General features: G+C 38.5%; 1 protein-coding gene across 2 annotated transcripts in view; it reads right to left on the bottom strand.

Moving 5' to 3' along the window:
* The window catches only part of COL5A1 (collagen type V alpha 1 chain), a 295993-nt gene extending 282788 nt beyond the window's left edge, over positions 1 to 13205 (bottom strand). For both annotated transcript variants that reach the window (XM_012553992.3, XM_012553994.3), the window contains exon 1: positions 12680 to 13205. In XM_012553992.3, the coding sequence (XP_012409446.1) occupies positions 12680 to 12779 (100 nt within the window). In that variant the 5' untranslated portion in view covers positions 12780 to 13205. The remainder of the gene's footprint in view (positions 1 to 12679) is intronic.
* Between the last annotated feature and the right edge of the window lie 7291 nt (positions 13206 to 20496).

Raw genomic sequence — 20496 nt, 5'->3', positions numbered from 1 at the left:
TTAGGGGTTTGCTTTTTTAAATTTACTTTTGGAGCTTTTTGAGCATACCAGAAGGGCCATAGCGTACAAGAAACAAAAATTTTACTCCTTCCCTATGATGAGAGTGAAGACCCAAAATTGGAATATTTAGGAGGTTCATCTTTTCTCTATTCTCTATTCTCTGAGCAAAGGAGAATTAGGATAATTCAAACAAAAAAAATTTACCTTTGAGTAGCAAGCTATAGTTTTCATTGGTATCAAGCTATACACTGTACTCCAAAGTTAGCAATTTCCCACCCCAGAATATCACATTGCACTTCCCAGAATGGTCTTTTTCCATTTGGTTTGCATGTGTCTGAGAGATTTCTCATTCTTACCACTCCTCCACACACACCCAACTCCAATGCCATCACTGTCCGGTGCAGATGACCCACATGTTTTTAAGTAGGAATTGCAATGTCTTCATTCTCCAACTAGCATCTTTTGGGCTGGTCAGTTTCTCCTGCAAGTCACAATTCCAACTCAAAAAAAAAAAAAAAAAAGCTGCTCCAGTACATGCTCTCGTACCACCATCCCCAAGGAAGTTTATTTTAATTCTAAAGGAATTGTTGGGAATATAGTACTGTGTCTGGCTGTTTCCCCTGCTTCTTCCAGAAGCCTTCATTAGGAATGGTGTTATCTATCCCTAAAGAAAGAAGACTTAAAATTAATATGGAACTTTACAAGTGTAACTTTCTCCTTTATCTCCTTCCTCCAAAAAGAGGGCATGCTAATTGCACAGAGAGAGGAAGCCATAATTACTCTTTGGTATTTGCACATTGGTTGGGAAGAAAAACCCAACCACTGAAGTAAAATTACAGCTTCATACAACACAATCTGCATTTTTGGCTTCTCAGAGAAGCCTTGAGGATCAAGAACACAGCAGGGAACAGAAAGAAACAGAAAATACTTCCCCCACTACCACCACCACTACTTTTCCTTTAAAAATAGGAGAGAACTTGCAAGAATGAGCTGTGAATGTGCAACAGCAAGGAATCCTTCATCCAGCTGAAAAACTAGGATCTGACTCAATCTTTCAAGAAGCTAATAGCGCTCAATTGCCAGCCTCAGTTTTTCCATGTAAAACCTCTTCTGAGTTGAGATGGGGGTGAGGGGCAAGGAGAATGCAAAGGGACACATTTTTTCCATCTGTAACATGTCTCTGGCTCTGAGCTCCCAGTTTTGCTCAGCACACCCACATTTGTTTGTCTTTTTGCACAAAGCATTCTATTTAGAGTTTAAAAAACTTTAGCATGATCCCCAAGCTTACTTGCCAACTCAGCACATAGCTTAGCACACTTGGTTCTCCTAAAGAAGGAAGCCTTGGTATACAGTAAGGCAGAATTGTAGCTGGAAAAATGGAGGTTTTTCACTTGATCCAGTAATGTAGGGGATTACATTTCCACCCACCCCCTTACATGAAGCAAGAAGGGCAGACTGAGAAGCCAAAGGCTCAACTTGATTCACTGGTCTGGGGTAATGTAACTTCCTCAAACATGAGATCCATATTAGATCTAGATGCAGAAGGGACCTCAATAGCCATTTCATCCAACATCTTCAGTTTATAAATAAAGAAACTGAGGCCCAGGAATGCTAAGTGACTTATCAAAGCCAGACTTTTCTCTATTATAAGAGAAGCAAAATGCATTCAGTTCAGTCCTATTAAAAATGCTGCTTCAATGATGCCATATCAGAAATGAAATGGAAGAGGCATCTGCATGAATACCATAATGGAACTAGACAAAATTAGGACTAGAACTGGAACCTTAGAGTGATCTTCTTGTCCTCTCCCTCTCATATTAGAGGCAACTAGTTCAGTGATTCAATGAATGGAGCACTGGGACTAGAGGCAGGGAGCTATGAATTCATATCCAGCCTCAGACAATTAATGGCTATAGAATCCTGACTAATTGCCAATCTTCTTTCTGTCTCAGTTTTCTCATCTATAAAATGGGGATAATAGAACACCTATTATGGTTGTTGTGAGGAACAAATGAGATATAGATAGATAAGGATATAGATATAATACAGCTTTTTGCACAGTGCCTGGCACATAGTAGGTATTTAATAAATAATTATTTGCTTCTCATATTATAAGTGAAGAAACTGAGGTTTAAAGGAGAAAAGGAATTGATGGATTTAATGTTACAAACTAGAAAAATAATCAGAACTTGTATCAGATACCTGATTCCTGGACCAGTGTTCTTCTTTCACATGCCATACCACTCTTTCCTCCAGATAATCTTGGAAATCATTTTATGATACCCATACCAAACAGCATAAAATGTAGGCTTTTTTCTTCCTTAAAAACAGTTTCATGCTATAGAAATTAGACCCACATAAGGTGGTAGAAGGGGAAAGAGAAGAAGCAATGTCATAACTAACCACTTTTGCACCTGTAGCAAACAAATAGTTTTAAACAATTGTTTGCTGGGAATGAGGAGAGTTTACAAATCCAGAAGAGTTACTTCTTGAGAGAACTCTGGTAATGAGGAAGAGGGGCAAATCATGGTGTACAACTGCTATCATATAGTTTTCTATTTAACTAATTATTCCTGCTAACTAGGTGCTAAGTTCAATTGTTCTATGCTGCTAAAGGACTAAAGATATTATGAGCAGCTTTCTAAATTCCATCACACCAGAGCAAAGCTCTGACAGTTCCAGGAAACTGTAGTTTCAGTTTTGAGGAAAGGTGCAATGTTAAGAGGAATTTGTATGGACATCTATGAAGTACAAATGTATATAATGTTTTGAAATCCTTAAAGATCCATGGGATTGATCATGCTGAGGGCACCAAAACAAGACCTGTCAAGAAATGTCAACTTCAAGAAAGTGTTAAATGAGGAGTTAGAGATCTCAGATTCAAATCCTACCATTGCCCCTAACTGGCTGTATGACTTATGCGTTCTGAATCTCAGTTTCCCCATCTGTAAAATTAAGGATTTGTACTGGATAATTTCTAAGATTCCTGCTAGTTATAAATCTATGGTCTTAAATCCCCTCTGTTTTGTACTTTCTGTTTTGGAGATGGCAAACTCTCTTAGGAAAAAAAGTGAGATTATATTTAAGAAGTCTCATTTAGCAGGAAAATTCATGAAAACTCTGAAAACTAACTACAATACACTTATAACAAAAGGATTATTTTGAGAGGTAATATAGTGAGTAGTAATACTTTCCCAAAGAATTGACTCCAGAAATCTGTGCCTTAGACAACTACAAAATAGCCAAAATAGGTATAAAAAAAAATTCAAAATTGTTCAAGTTTTCATGTGCTTTGCTTATATTGGAAATTATGCTTATATAATAATATACTTTAGGATAGTCTAGAAGGAAAGGAGAATGTGGGTGGTCTTTTAAAAGAACAGGAGACTCAGAATTTATTTCCTTTTCATGAGAAATCTGGATCTGTCTTTAAGATAAAATTAAGGAAGTATCTGTCAAAACCAGAACTTCTCTGGAGGGATTGGTCCAGTTTAGTCAGTCAGGATTCAACTAACTCTGAACTAATTAAGTAAAGAGGGACCTCCTCTCTATGACAAAGAAAAGGATATGTTAATAAGTAAAAATAAGAACACAATTTAGTATCCCAGGTCACACAGCAAGTTAGTGGCTGAGCTGATACTAGAACTCAGGGCTCACAATACCTCCTTTTGCCAGTAGGTGCCACCATTGAACATGTGATGATTAAAGACTGAACATTTCTTCAATTTGAAACTTGGGGTCCAAATAAATAAGTTAATAAACAAATATCCACATTTATCTACTCATTAAATTAAATACTTCATGAAATGAATTTGATTATAATGAGTTATATCTGAATCAAGGACATATATTCTAGGACATATAATGTTTAAATAGTGATGGCATGGGCAATAATTCCCAGGATTCTTATGTTACTATCATTTGCTTATTTCCCTCTATGGACATATATTACATGCTAAGCCTGTTAATGGTCGCATTGTCCTAGTTGTAAGTAAATACAGCAAGAGTAAATTAAAACTTTGACTTTTTTTTTAATATGTACTTTCATGTCTAAGTCCAACAAAATTTTTTCTGAGATCTCTTTTAGCTCTTGCCTTCTATGTTCTACTTTGTAAGATCCTATGTTCTAAGGTTGCTGATATTACTGCCATTCTACGCTTGCATGATTAGTATTACAAGGGCATTGTAGGGTTGGTGAGTGACATCTAACTTTGCCTTGTAGTCAGGTACTGTTCTACTTTCTCTCCCATCAACCTTGACAACTGAACATTTTTCAAAGTTGATTGAAGGTAAAATTCTAAAATCTATTTCTTTTTTTAAAAAAAAAAATATGGAAAAATAAGCTTCTTGCGGTTGCTTTCTTTCTTCTATCTAGATATCAGTATGGAAAACCTCACTAACCATCCAAAGATAGCATTTTATCCAAACTACACCACATGTGAGAATTCTGCTTATATGCAGCTCAAATCTTGCCAAAAATTTTTCCAGAGGCTACATTTTATCTCTTCCTGTATCTGTCCCTGTCTCCCTCTGTTTTCAGGATGAAACTTTGTAACCCAGTCTCTGCTTCAAAGATGCCCCCACCCTACTGAGTTGAGTGCATATCCTCTAGAATCCACAAAGTTTTGGAAAAATCAGCCCAGATAAGAGAAACACTATTCAAAAAGTGGTTTTCATGAATGAGGTCTGAGTCAGCAGAGAGTAGTGAGATTCAGTCTACCTAAAATTATTCTACATAGGGTGACAACATCCCAACCAAATGCCAAATATCCAAAGCTAACAGGGTAGTGTATCCAAGATCTTTATTTATTTGTTCCCCAAAGTATCAAGCATCACTCAGGACTAGTCCTAGTTGCACTAATCAACACTGCCTTCATCTCCCTTATTTCTTTTCCAGGTTCCTCAACACAGCTAGTTATATGACAGCAGAGTCAAGCATAGGAGCAGCTTGCTGGTGACATTGAAAGAGTGTTGGATTCACAAACAAGAAGACTTGAGTTCAAATCCTGCCTCACTATATAGAAGCTATTAGATTATTGGGCATACTCTCCATGGGACCCTTTTTCAGTGATCATCCTCAATTATTGAGGTTTAGAAAGGATACATATGTGTACATATGAAGTGAAGACTTGGAAGGAGAACTTTTCTATTTTTTTAATACCAAAATTTCACAGGGAAGGAGGTACTGGGGGAGAGAGGGATCCATTCTGACATTTTTACCTTTTCTTTTTCATATTATTTCCTAGTTTTCACAGAGGAATGCTGTTTCTGTTGACATGGGTATACACAGACCAGGTATCATACAATTTGGCATGTTGTGCCATCCGGTGGTGGGAATTACAGAAAGCTTTGAAGGAAGTGAAATAACCATAGGGGTAACATTTGCCCTGTAGGTAAATCCCGGGGCTTGGATGTTATCTGGACCTCCAAGTTGTACCCTCAAATCTATCATTCAGAGCCTTTCAAGAAGGCAATTAATTATATAAGAAGCTTATTGTGTGCTAATAAGAAACTTCTGAAATCCACAGTGCCCTCCTTCCCACTCAGGGAAAATTTTTTTTTCACTTATAGCCCTTTGTTCTGTAACACTTTTTTTATTGTCCTTTCTTATACTCCCAAATCTAATTTATATTATAGTTAACCTTTTCTATGTCTTATCTCCCCTATAAAATAATAGTGTAGTGTTATGGGAAAATTTCTGGATGTGCAATCAAGAAAAACTTGGATTCAAAACTTTCTGTATCTCTATAGCCTTTGGCAACTGTCTTTCTAGATACCTCACATACTTAAAAAATGTGCTTCATGAGGATATCTGTAAGGGAAGGACAAAGGAATAGGAGGATTTTTTTAGTTTATTAAGTTACTGGGAGTAGTAGAAGGAAGAAATGGTGGCTTATTTATCATTTTATCACCTCTAGAACCTAGCACAATGGATTATAATAATAATAACATTTTAGGTGCTTTAGGAACTTTATAAATATTATCTCATTTGATGAGTTCTTAATAGTTATTTGATCAATGAATAAAAATGAATGAATGAATGAATGAACAAGTGAGGTCAGAGCTCTGATGCTGGTGGCAGAAATTTCAAGCAAGACAGAAAGGGAAGGCAGCAGATGGCAGGCCAAGATCTCCAGCAGGAGAGATATTTTGAGAAAAGGCAGGGCTATGCATCACCTCTCATCAAACATCAAATGTACAGATCACTTGTTCTGTCTTTATTTGGGTCAACTGAACCATCACCCCTCAGCATCTTAATATATGTGTGTATCATACTAGAAGCATAATAATTAACATCTGGCAAACTTTTGACATCAGATAAGCAGGTTACACATATTTAAATAGAGAAGGAAAAATAGAGGAAACAATTATAGAACAATCCTTCTATGTGCAGAAATAGAATCATTCATCAAGTGATCTTGTAGAACTGATAAGGCCTCTGGATAGCAAAATAAAGATCTGTTGCTATCTTACTATATTCTAAGCAACTTTCCCTCACTGATAGCATTCATTCTTATAGCACCACACTTCTTTTTTTTTTTTTGCTTGTACCATTTTCAACTCTCAGTCTCATAGGAGGGAAAAAACATGACACTGAAAAGTGTGTTTCCCATTGCCTAAATACATGCATATATCTTTGAACATACTATTCCTCCATCTTGGCTTTCATATGAACTGAATCAGAAACATCTTGTAATCTGAAGAGGCAATGTGATATAATGACTAGAGCACTGGAATTCACATCAGACAGATCTGGATTCAAATACCCCTCAGATACTTACTAGCTGTATAAAGTGGTGATATAATGGAAAGAGTAATATATTTAGAGTCAGAAGACCTGACTTCAAAGTGCAGTTCTATCATTTATTACCTTTGTACTACTGGGCAAATAATGATCTCTGTGAGTCTCAGTTGCCACCTATAAATGGGCTTGTTGAGCTAGATAATCTCTAAGCGACTTTCCAGCTCTAAATCTATGATTCTATGAACCTCTCTGAGCTTCACATAAGTTTCATCATTTGTAAAATGTGGATAATAATAGCACTGCCCTCATAAGATTGTTTTAAAAGTCAAATGTATGTGAAGTTTTTATTTAAAATTTAAAGGAGGAAGGGAGGAAAAGAGGTAGGGAGGAAGAAGGGAAGGGAGTGGGGAAAAAAGAAGGAAAGAAGATAATAGAGGTAGTGTGGTGAGTGGTTAGAGAGCCAGCCTCACAGTTAAGACTTCGATTCATATCCTGCTTTTGACATATCCTAGCTGTATTCATGGATAGTCATGATCAATCTCTAAGGCTGTGTAAATTACAAATAAACTATGTTTCCAAGCCAATTTTTACATACTAATGAAAATACAGGTTTGAACCAAAAGAAAAAAATACACATACACAAATGGAGAGACTTTACTTCTTCAGAATTTTTACATTTAAAAGATGGGTAGTGACAACATGGATTTTTCTTCTTCTTTAAAAAAAAAAAAGTAATTTCCTATAAACTGAATAACACCAGTTTGCTAACAGAGTCAGACTTGTTCCATTTTATTCCAGAGTCCTGTATTTCTCTGGTAAGAGCACCACCTCCCACATGGGCTTCTTTCATCCCCCTCAGCAGGATCTGCCATCCAGTGTAAGCATCCGAAAATGTCACAAAATGGAAAATACATTCTCAGTGCCAATTCAGCCCTATAATTGACAGACATGAACAGATGACAATATAACTTATATGGATCTTTGCCAGGTTATTGCTTTCTTCAGGGCTTTGTGATTAGTGATTAGTCCCATAGTTACTGAGAAGATTCAGAAAAGAGGATGTATGTATGTGGCAGAAGACTGAACACTCAAAAAGAAAAACTTGAATCCCCTTAATATCAAAAGTTGGAAGAAGGAAAAGAGAGGAAGGAAAGCAACTCTCTCTGGATCCATTGCCAGGAAAAAGCTTCTTTTCCCTATAATATTGCTTTTAACTTTGCACAGGGGAAATATATTTCTGTTGACATAGCATGCATGGGCCAAACATTATGCTTTGACATGTCCTGGATCTGAGAAGATTGAACTAGAGAAGTAGCAATATAAATAGAAAGAAAGGGACAGAGACAAGAAATTTGGGGAAGGCCACATTGATAAGACTTGGTCTTTAATTGGATATGAGAAGTGAAAGAGAATGAAGAGTCAGGAATCACTCTATGGTTGCAAACATGATGACTAAAATGAAGGTGATTCCCTCAATAGAAAGAGGAATGTTTGGAGAAGGTAATTTTGTGAAGAAGCAAAAAAGGAAAATGTTTTATTTTATACATATCAAATTTGAACTGCTTATGAGATATGTAGGCAGTTAGTGTTTTAGGCTGGAGATCAAGAGAGATAAGGGTTAAATATATAGATTTGGGAGTCATCTGCATAGAGAAGTTAATTGAACCCAGGAGAGCTTATGAGATCATTGAAAAAGAGGGTATAAAAAGAGGAAAAGGCCCAGGACAGAACTCTAGAGGATATTCATGTGCAGGGGGTGGGACATGCATGATGATCTAGCAAAGAATTTAGGGAAAGAAAAGAGAGCAGTGCCACGAAAGCAGAGGGAGGGATAATATGCGGGAGGAGGGGATAGTCATCAATCAACTGAAGTGAATAGGGAGAAAAAGAGGAGGAGGCAGAAGGAGAAAAAGACAGAAACAGAAGGGAGAGGAGAGAAGGAGAAGGTAAAGAGGAGAACAAGGAAGCAAAGCAGTTAGTTATCTATCCTCATCACTATACACTTCTCTCCAAGAACTTGACTATTTAAGATAAACAAGGAGAAGGGGGAGAGAGGGAGAGAGAGAGAGAGAGAGAGAGAGAGAGAGAGAGAGAGAGAGAGAGAGATAACAAATGTGGAAGTACTTTGATAAAAAGTATAAAGCAGCTCTATAAGGCATTGTTATAACCATTGAAAATCATTTTAAAGTAAGGAACAATAGATTAGTCCTAAAGCAAGGAAAACCTGAATTTTGGACCCTACTACTAGTTCATGGACAAGTTGCTGAAGCAATTAAAACTTAAGTTACAAATGAGTTGGTGATGTGCATTTGTGAAAAGAATTCATATATATGGAATTCCTCATATCAGTGATATCACATATAGAGACCCTCTATCCTTCTCCTCCACTATCTCCCAAATTATCACTATTAGAGATTGTCCTGCTCCTTCATGATTAACCAATGGCACTGCTCACTAGAAGAACAATAAATGAAGCTTTCTGGTATTATGCCACGTCCTCAATGGAACTGTTATTGGCCCATGAAAAAAATTATCAATGAGTGACTGTTTCATCATGCCACAATCCCTTCCGCCCCACCCTCCATAAATCAGACGGAGGAGAAGGGCAGCCCTAGGGTCCCAGCACACAATTGGGATCACCAAGAAGGATGGAGAAGGAACAGCTGGAGTGGAGGGAGAGAAGGGGTGGTTCTGGGAGGGGGGGATGGAGAAGAGAAATAAATAAAAGTCAGAATCAGCAAAGCTTGGCCAAGTCAAAACCAAGGGAGAGGCCATGGTGAGAGTCCACAAATATCTGAAGGGTGGGGTGTAGGGGTGGGAATTTCATGAGGCCAGAGGACTTCAAGAGAGAACCAGCCACTTAAAGCAATGAGATGAAAATAAGAGAAGAAAGATTTAGATTTGATACCAAGAAAAAAGCTCTGGACAGTGACAACTGCTCTACCATGAATAGCCTCTGGAAGATGACTAAAAAACCCCACCCACTTGGAGAAATTTAAAACTTAACCAAAGAAATAAAAATATTATAAAGCACATTTTTACTTTATGTGGGTAGAGGATACTCGATAATCTAGTTTATTTCCTGCCTAATTGCTTAGGGAAACATGGAAAAGTCTTCTTTGCTAATGTCAGTGATTCAGAATGTCAGAAGATTTATTATTTGTGAAAGCACCCCCCACCCACCCACTCATTCCCAGATTCAAGTATTCTTCAAGGGAGATAGTGAAAAAAGAAATCACATGACTTTGTCCTGGCAATGAAATTAGGACAATATGACCTCAATTTCCAAATATTGGGGTCATGTTTCATTTTGCATACACTCTCTTCCCCATTAAAATATTGAATACTTTTTTCCCCAAACAAAGACTAAATCTTACTTTCCATTCTTTCACTGGCCAAAAAGGAGGCCAAAAGGGGAAGGGGGGAAGCTGTTATGAAATAACTCTGAAAACATCTGGCAGAGGGTCCCAAGTGAGTAAAAAAATTTTAAGTCGCTTTCATATACCTTTTTCCATTTTCTCTGGATTTCAAGTCCTAAGTCATCAACTCCAGCAATGAATTACTACATTATCACATCCAAAACCAGGAGCAAATCCTTTTGATGGAAGACTGGAGGAAGAAAGCTTGCTTATACCAACACAGAGAAGCATAACCAACACTAACATACAAGTTTTTAAAAGATCCTTCTTTTTAAAAAGCTAAGTAGTGAGTTGTCTCTACCAAACAGAATAAGATCATCCAAAGTATACTAGGATGCCAGTGGTGGATGGATCAAAGAATTTATAGATGGAGAGGCCTTTAAAGATTTTAAGGTCATGGACTGAGAGCAGAAGGGATTTTAGAGATTGTCCCATACAAACTCTTCATTTTACAGAAGATATTGATGTCCAAACAAAAAAAAAATTCACCCAAAGTCACTTGGGTAATAAGTAGTCTAAGAGTTAGGACGTGAATGGAAGCTCTCTGATTTCTGATCCTGAGCTCTTTCAGTTATACCACACCCCATCTAGTCTAAGCCCTTCATTTTGCAGAAAGACAAACTGAGACTCACAGAAAGAAGTGTTGTAAGTGTTGTATTATGACTAATGTTCCATGCATGGTAAGTTAGTAGCAGAGTAGTTATGTGAACCTAAGCTTCCTGATTCCTATCCCAGTCCAGTAATTTTTCCTCTCTCCTCCAAACATAGAGCTGTCCCTAACATTCTTGGTACTAGTTCCTCTCTGCATACAACCAAAAGCAAAATGTACCAGAACAGAGAACATTTCCATTTGAGGGAAGAGATACTTTTTTCATTTATAAAAGGTGGGGATGATGGTAAATAGAAATATGAAGAAGTGCTGTCCATTTACCACTGCTTTTGGTGATGATGATGTTCAGTCCTATGTGACTTCGTTATCTCATGGACCATATTTACAACTATTAGCAACAGGAAAAGTAGCCTCTTCCACTCCCATCTCTATTAACCAAATAATCTTTACTTAGATGACTCACTAGAACAAATTAAAAAGCAAAGTATTTAGAGAAAGGTAGTAAAATAGCTCTTCTGCTACAGTTTTGGATGTGTTGAACCAAATCACATCCTCCCTTTGGATCTCAGCTCCCCTTCTGTGAAGTGAGGATAAGATCCCACCCAGTTCTATCATTCTGTGATTCTACAATTCTTTCTCTCTCCCACAATTAATCAATCAGACTTCTGGGAGTTTTCTCTTTTTTTCTTGAAAAAGCGTGATTCTTTCGTATTAGAAGCTCTTACCCTTTTGAAAGTTAATAATGTAAAGATCTCGAACTGAAGATACTTGCCCTTGGTAAGCCCTGAATCTCTTGAGTCAGAGACAAATTTCAAGGTAGAAGTTTTGGCACCTTTCTAAGCTAAGCAGAAGTCAAGTCATTTTGCACATTCAGTAGGGAAGAACAGAGTTTTATTATGACAGAGGCTTACCCCATCACTCAATCTCCTCTCTCCTCCCACTGGCATCTCTGACTACGGTTCCAAAGTGGTTGCTACAAATATTTTAGAATAGTTTATATAACTTTGACTACAAGCCTGGCCTCAGGTTTTGTGCACCCAGCCTTGAGAGGAAGACAAGCCTGGGGAAAGTGGGGGAGGGGGAAGGAGGGAGGGAGGTGGAAGGAGTTAAAAGGGAACGATTTGACCCTTTTCCTGGTCTCTGCATCCCCAATGAAAAAGCCTTGAAAGGATTTGAGTTAAAATCCATGCCCTTTTTTCCTTACTCTCTCCATCACGGAAAAAAGACGTATAAGAGAAAGAGAAAGTACGAGTTCTGGGAACAACTTTTACGCGCGTTGCCTTCGTCAGATTTGCAGAATCTAACTCTAGGACTTTGGGGGCTGGGGCGGATATGCAATCTGGTACTGAGAGGATGGAGCTATAGGGGGCGACGGTTCTCAGTTTTAATAAAGAAAAGTTTAGGGCTTTGCCTGTGTGGGCTAGAGTTGAATGCCTTTGATCTGTGTGAGTGGGAGAACAGAGCTTTTTGGACAAAACTTAACTCTCCTCATGAAGGACCGTTTCGGTTCATCCAAAAAAAAAAAAAAAGTGTCCCATTTGCACACAACTCTCGATCCTGCTATGATTCTAGCCCCCTTCGACTGCTTGGAAAGATGGAGGGAGGAGAAGCAAGGGGTATTGTGTTTTAGCGTTTCTTCCCTTTTACGGGGCCCCAGACAAATGGCATTCAGAAGACTTAAGCAGCTCAAACTTTCTTCCTCCCCTATCCCGGAATGTACTGGCTCAAGAAAGCCCAACTCTGTGCAACTCCGACCCGCCCTGTCCCAGTGGCTCTGGACTCTCCAGCAGTTGGCCGCAGAGGTGCCCAGCAGGATGACACAAGTGCGCACTGCTCGCCCCAGTTCCGAGCCCAGCCAGGAGAGATAAGGAGAGAGACAGCCTGAGAGCCTCGGTCCAGGCTTACCTGCGTGACTCGGCCAGAGGGCGGAGAGGAGGAAGGTGGCGACCAGGAGCGGCCAGTCGCGTATCCAGCTTCGCCGTTTCCACCGTGTGTGGGCGTCCATGCTCACTTTCACCAGGGACCGAGGGGCAGTTTTGTAGAGGGAGCACTTGGCCAAAGCGCTGGGAGCCCAAAGCACCAAAAAGATCCTGGGAAATGAAAACTTTTAAGGAGCCATGAGGAGGTCCACTTCTCCCGATCTTTCTCGTTTTTAAGGGGAAAACAATAAATTTTAATATTTTAGGGGGCAGGGCGGGGATTCGACTTGTTGCAGTGTGGGGATTGCCGGGTTTGAATAGTGTTAGGAGCCCCCCCAACCCGGATCCTTCTCTGACCCCTGGCCCCTTTTTCCTTCTCTTTTCCTCTCTTCTCTTCCCTCTTCTTCTCTTCCTCCTCCACCTCTCCTCCTCCTCCCCTCGACCTGCTCCTTCTGGGGATCTCGACTCAAGTGATGTCCCCTGCCAGCCGGACGGAGGAGTGAAAACCTTTTCTATTTTCCCCCCCTTTCTCCCTCCCTCCCTCTCTTTTCTTGAAGGCAGAGAGAGGCAGAAGTTGTCGATCCAGGCAGCCAGCAGCAAATCAGAGCTCGACGCCCGGATTTCGGAGTTCGGCCCCCGATCTCCCACTGGATAACGGGGCTGGTGGAGGTGGGAAGTGTAGGGGAAGAGAAGAGGGGGGTGGAAGTTTTCGGGCGAAAAAGGGGTGGGAATAGAGAGCGAACGTGTGGTGTGTGGCAAGCCTGTTCTTTTCCCTGCAGCGAGTTCCCCCAACCACACCGGGGGAGTCCCAAAAGGGCAGGACCAGCGGTAAGTTTGAACCTAGTGAAAGTAGACTTATTCGAGTGGTGGCTCCTTAAGCTCTGGCAGGGCTAACCTAGGAGTACACACCTAACCAAGATCCACAGGGATGGATCCCAGGTCTCAGAACTAAGGTCTGGGCCGGCTTCAGGAGACTCAGACTGGAAAAGATCCCACTGCTTTACAAAATAAGCAAGCCTTGATTAAATGCCTGCTGTGTGCAGGGCTTTGTGCAAAGTGCAGAGCAGATAAACAGCTTAAATGGGATAGGTCCGGGTTTATGTGGACAACCGTTAAGATAGAAGGGTACAATGTTTCTGGGTAAGCACATCCGAGAGAGTCCTGAGTCACGTGCGTGATGGAGCTAGAGCATTCCCTTTTCCAGAAGGCCAAAGTTAAAGAACACTCCTTTTTCTGTCTCTTCCCCAAACTCTATAATAAAAGAAATTAAGTAAAAATCCTGAGTTATCCTTCTCAGTGGACTGAATTCTATCAATTCTAGGGTTGTGTAGACTTTTCTGTGACAAATAGCCCGGCAAAAGAACTTTCAGTGAACCCTACGGGCCTGTAGGATATGACTGGTTTTCATGTTATAATTTGAGTTTGTCATTAAATGCAACAATGGATTGATTTTTCCCATCTCTAAGACTTTTTTTTTTTCATTTTAAAGAATCTTCTTTTTGGAGCAGGCTACCAGGAAAAGGGATTTCCTTCTCCAGAGGGAAGATAACTAGAGTTTGCCTCTTATTGTTTTCTCTGTCAAAAATTTATTAAAGCCCTCTGTTTCAGCATCTTCAGACCATAGTTCGATTCCTTTTCAGTCTGTATGCAAACAACAAAAAATTCCTTCAGACAAGAATCCTAACCTTCTCTGATTTCAAAACAAACAGCCTCTCTTCAAAGGATCTCTTACCTACTTTCCTATTAGCTAGCTACCATTACTACTTTACTGGCTGTCCAAATTTCCAGCTATTTTATTTATATATATATATATATATATATATATATATATATGAAAATGGATTATTTTGAGAAGACAGTAGGTTTAAGAGAATGAGAGTCCTCTGTGAATTACTGTCAAGGGGTATACTTCCCTATCTTAGCTCTCAATCAAAAAGTGATATGATATTTTCCAAATTAATTTTGTTTCTCTTTATAAGGGAAAAGGCAAAAATCTGGGCCTTGAACTTAAATAGAACTTTAGTATTTCAATTCCATAATATAATTCATAAAATTCTACATTCCAGACAAAGGACACTATTAGCACATTTCCCCCCCTCCCCAAACTCAATAACCCATCTTCCAACACTATGAATTCACACAAACTAGTTCCCAAGTCTGGAATGAACACTATCTTTATTTCTACCTTTCAGAATCTTTGACTTCCTCCAAGGGTGGATTCACATTCAATGGTCTTCCTCTCCATTATACCTATTATAACTTCCCCCCTCTCTGTTATTAGTGTTCTGTCATTCATCAATTTTCCTCTCTGTACTCATTTGTGGTAATATTTTTCCCCCTAGAAGGAATGTAAGTTCCTTGAAGGCAAGGACTGGTTCTTTTCAAGTATTTTTGTTTTTCCCAAAGGCCTTGAATTGATTTAAACTAAATTCAGAGGTTTTGTATGATTATAATTTTTCATTCCTTTGTTCTCATCCTAACAAAGAATCAGCTTTTTGACAGAGTAAACCAAACTGTCCCTAGAGACCACACATAGTGACTACACCCTCCTTTGCTCTCCAAAACCAAACAATTCCCTCTGGACACATGTCTTCCCAATGGGCAGTGCTGACATGGGTCACTGACACCATTATCAGAAGATAATGTGGATTTTCCAGCTTCAGGTTTGGGAATGTTTTTCCCCTTCCCCCAGAACCCATGGCCTATTTTTCCAACAAGCACATTCAGGTATTTATGTCTGTCATTTATCCCTTTGGGGACCTTTAACTCAGATGTAGCATCTGGTTTTTGACAGTTACCCTAGTGTTAAAACAGCTGGGCCAATCAAGAGCTCAAGGTCAAGTGACTTCCCCATACTATGAGTCAACTGCTCAGCAGAGATTACAAGGTAAGACACTTGTGGTTAATGGGTTGTTCACAAATAATTTGTAGGGTGTGAAACACACTCCATTACTTTGAGAATAGCGAACTAAGCCCTAGTAGAAAAGAAGTCTGGGATATACTCCCTATTCTGCCACATGACCTTTGAGAAAATTACTTCCTTTCTCTGAAACTCAATTTCTCCATCTATAAAATGAGAAAGCTGGATCTCTAAGGTCCCTTCCAGCCTCATTGTATATGATTCAAAGTATTTGTTGAGCACCTAGTGTGTCCATGCAATTTAAGAGGAAGGCAGATGTGTCATTCATTTTTGTAACCCTGATACCTAATATAGTCCCTTACACATAGAAGGTCAATAAATGCTTATTGAATGTGCTTTTGAAAGTAATAAAGCAGGAAAGTATTTGATCTCTCAAAAAATAAATATCAAGATCTTGGGACACAGTTATTCCTTGACTTGATTTCTATCTCACCTAGTTTCTCTCCCTGACCCCTGTTTTTTGCTTCTCATCATACAACAGCTCTTTGTTTTGGAAGCCTATTCCCTCCTCCTCCTCTCACATACCCCTCCAGCTCCAAACCCAACCCTCATTAATGCCAAAATAATCTTTTAACAATAATTTGAAAAATCAACCATTTTTAATAGCCCACAGCAAAACAACAACAGAAAAACACCAAAACACATAACTGTTTTTCTTAGCCTTATATAGAGCTTATCAAATGTCATGGATATGAGGTGCGAAAGAAAGGCAGCAATAAGCAACAGGCCAAGGGCTTCCGCTAAAAAACACCAGGCTTCCCCTGCATTCCTAGACCTTGGGGCACTTGGGAGGGACTCAGAAAAAAAGGAAAAGAATTGGGACATCCTTTCACTGAACAATAGAAGCCCTTATCAACCCAAGCTCTCTTGTGCCAACAAGTTTTGGCACCTTTTTTGAGGAAGTTGTGAAGCCAAATATCTCAGGAGACATCCTTTGGAAGCAGAGATTACCAGGGTATTGATTCCCCCCAAAACAGGGAATTCTGGCAATTTTGTCTAATTATTTGTGACTGAATTTCTCAGTAGGTAGAGTCCTGTCCTCCACAGGTCATGGGCTGATCCCAGTCTCATCTGATTAACTTTATCTGTTTCCCCCAGCTACAGGAAAGCCGTTTAGCTCATTCATGTGTATAACTAGTCAAAAAGAGGCCTAAACAAGAGAATATGAGGATGATTCAATTCAACCAATCCTCATTCCTGGGAGGTGAAGGATGAGAAGAAACACCATATTTATCAGAAGAGAAAAAGAATGACATCTTTGCATATAAAAAAGAGATATGATCATAAGTATGTCATGCTCTTTCTACAACCATAATCCTAAACTTAATGGGTTTCTCTTTGTACTAACAATGGAAATCACCACTACTATTTATGCAGACTTTGTGGAAAGGGGCTGATCAGAAGGGCTTATCACTGACAGAAAGTAGTAGTTGGAAAACAGTTCACACTTCTAAAATCAACCTTTTTCTGTGTTGGTTCTAAGATCTAAATTATTTAGGAAGCCTAGGAGCTGAATAAACTGATATTGATATGAAAAGTTAAAATGATAACTTTATCAGTTTAAGCTGAAGCATGATATATCTTGGGTTTCCCTTGGAAAAAATGGCTTCTTTATAGAACACAATCTGATTTTAAGGAAATTATGTATAAGTAATGAAATACCTACATTTGGTATCTCCCCTAGTCCTCATACTTCTTTCTGATGGGACTTAGTTGAGGGGCTATTTTTTTTTAAATATTTTTAAGCTGAGTTCACATGGCGCCAGATCTACTAGTCTAATTAATCAATCCAGGGAAAACAAGATCAGTCAAGCCAGTTGTTCTGACGTCACTTAGACATGGCCTAGAAGTCAAATAGTAGGCTCCAATTTCTTTTCATCATTAGGGCAAAGAAGGAACTCAAAGAGAAGCCGAAAAACCCTCCTTCACAGCTGAGTGAAGGGACAGAGATATAAATCATAAAGGTTGTAGCGGCTCTAACCTAAACAGGGCCTGACATCTCAAAAGATTCCCTTGATGGAAAAAACAGACTGAGCCATTCTCTCAATATACTGAGCTCTTTTCCATCCTGCTGAGCCAAAACTCAGTGGGAAATTGTTCCATTTTTACGTCAGGCATATAGGCAGAAACACATTGAAACTGATTGTTGCTGCCTGCGGCCAAAAAAACTCATCATCATCAAAAAGTGAAACTTTCAGACATACTGGGCACCATGTAGACCAAGCAGATGTTGGGGAGACTGAATTGAATGGCACTGGCAATTAGTTCAATAAGACCAGTTTGAGTTTATAGAAATAGTCTATCTTCCTGACTGTGATTCACTTGGCACATTATGTTGGAGAAAAGTGCTTTATGGTGACTAGAGTATAAGCTCCATGAGATCAGAGACCATATTTCATTTCAACTTCAAGTCATCTCTCTAGCACAATGTTAGTAGTGGTATAGTATCTCCATTTAGGCAGTAAACAATATTGGTTGTAAAAGAATGATATTCAAATAAGCTAACATAAGTGAAGAATTGTGCAAGGCTTAAATAAAGTGCTATACAAATGCAAGCTGTGATGATGATAAGTAATCTAAGGGAAAAATAATTCAATTAAGAAATACCACAATTCTAATAAATCATTACAGGGCGATTTGTTTTCACAACAGGAAGATAGCCATGCTATCTGCAAATGTTTTTTTTTTTCTGTTTTTTAGTGTAAACTTTTTTTAAAAGTTTTTTTAAAATTTTTAAAATGTATGCATAGATAGTTTTCAACATTTACCCTTGAAAAACCTTGTGTCCCAAATTTTTTCTCCTTTTTTCCCCATCCCTTCCCTTAGATAGATGGAAAGTAACCTAATATATGTTAAACATGTGCAATTCTTCTGTACATATTTCTCCAATTATCATGCTGCATAGTATAAACTTCTAAAGATAATTTCCCACATAAAAATTCTGCATTAGAGATTCATAGTGATCTTGTGACTCCTCTAAACTTTTGGCAAAGAATGGGGAATAGAACTACAAGGTTCTGAGCCCATGTATGGTCAGGACCAAGATACTGAATAGGATAATCACAGATAGAAAGCCAAACAGGTTTGTGAGCACAAGGGGAAAAGGCAGTATATTATAATAGATAGAGATTTGGAGTGAGCAGATTCATTCTCATCTCTGATACAAATTGAATGACAACAGGCAAATCATCTAGCTTCTCTAAGGCTCAGTTTTCTTATATGTAGAATGGGGATAGTACCTGTTTTTCTACCATCTTAGTGTAGTGAGGATCAAATGAAAGCACTTTGTGGCACTTTACAGAGTGCTATAAATGTCAGCTATTGTTATTATTTTAAAATATATTTATTTGGTTAAATATTCCCAATTACATTTTGAAAATGTTTTAATATTTATCTTTTTAAATTTTGAGTTCTAAATTCTTTTCCTCCTTCCCACTCCTCGAGAAGCCAAGCAATGTGATATTTATTATACATGTGAAGTCATGCAAAACATATTTCCATATTAGCCATGCTACAAAAGAAAACATACACACTCATAGATAGATAGATAGATAGATATGAAACAGTTTTCTTCAATATGCACTCAGAGTTCGTTAGTTTTCTCAGAAGAAAGATAGAATTTTTCATTATGTGTCCTTCAGATCATTATCTTGATCACAATACTGAAGTTTTTCATAGCTGGTCATTGTTTACAATATTGTCATTACTGTGTATAGTGGTTCTCCTCATTCTCTTTGCATCACCTCATATATGTCTTCCCAGATTTTTCTGAACTCACCCTGCTCATCATTTCTTATAACACAATAGTATTCCATCAAAACCATAACCTGTTCAGCCATTTCCCAATCAATGGCATATCCTCAATTTCAAGTTCTTTGCCACAACAAAAAAGAACTGCTATAAATATTTTTGGACAAATATCTCCTTTTCCATTTTCTCTAATCTTTTTGGGATATAGATCTACTAGTGGTATTTCTGGGTAAATGAGTATGAAGTTTTATAAATCTTTAGGCATAATTCCAAGTTGTTCTCCATAATTGTTAGACCAATGTCAGCTATTATTAAGATAAAATGTGAGTATAAGATAGACAATTGAACCTTACACCTATAACCTTCTACCTTCTTTTGAGGGAGGCCCTGACCTATTTGAGTTTAGTCTAGAGGGAGGCAGATGTGAGGCAAGCTGTGGAAACCATTCCAGGAGTTGAAAATCAGAAACAAAGCCAAGGAAGGAAGTCAGGCAAAGTCTGACATGCCTCAATAAGCAACTCATTTTTCAATTTCACCATATCTTTACTTAAATCTTCTACTTAAGTCAAACCAATCCTTATTGTCTTCAAAATATGCCTCTCTCATTCCTACTTGTATTCATTCAGTTTTGCCCTTCTGTCCACTCCCTACATTTATATGCTGCCCATCCCTTAAAAGCCAGTTCAAGTCCTGCCTTCTCCTCCACTAGAAAGCTTACCCCACTCAGTCCAGCTCTTCTTTCCACTCCTTGATCCTCACAATGATCCTGTGAGATAAGTGCTATTATTAACTATTTTGTAGATGAGGTGAGAAAGATTAAATTATATACTCAGGGTCACACAATTAATAACTATCTAAGTTAAAATTTGAACTTAGTTGTTCCTGACTCCATATTTAGCATACCATTGGCTAAGCATTGTTAACAGCTAAGTTAACAGATCATTGTTCACAGGACTAGGGTGATATATGCTGTTTCAGAAGAATATGCACATTTTTCGTTCTGGACAACAAAAACCTGACTTAAATGTAAGCCATATTGTTAACTGAATGAAAACCAAAGAATGTGTATCCCTCTGCCAAAATAATGCACCTTTGGGGACCAATGTGGAAATTAGAGCAATAATACCTTCTAG

Source organism: Sarcophilus harrisii, chromosome 2, assembly GCF_902635505.1.
Source record: "Sarcophilus harrisii chromosome 2, mSarHar1.11, whole genome shotgun sequence".
NCBI lineage: Eukaryota > Metazoa > Chordata > Mammalia > Dasyuromorphia > Dasyuridae > Sarcophilus > Sarcophilus harrisii.
The sequence above is the reverse complement of the archived record's forward strand: the minus strand, read 5'-3'. Positions and strand labels throughout refer to the sequence as shown.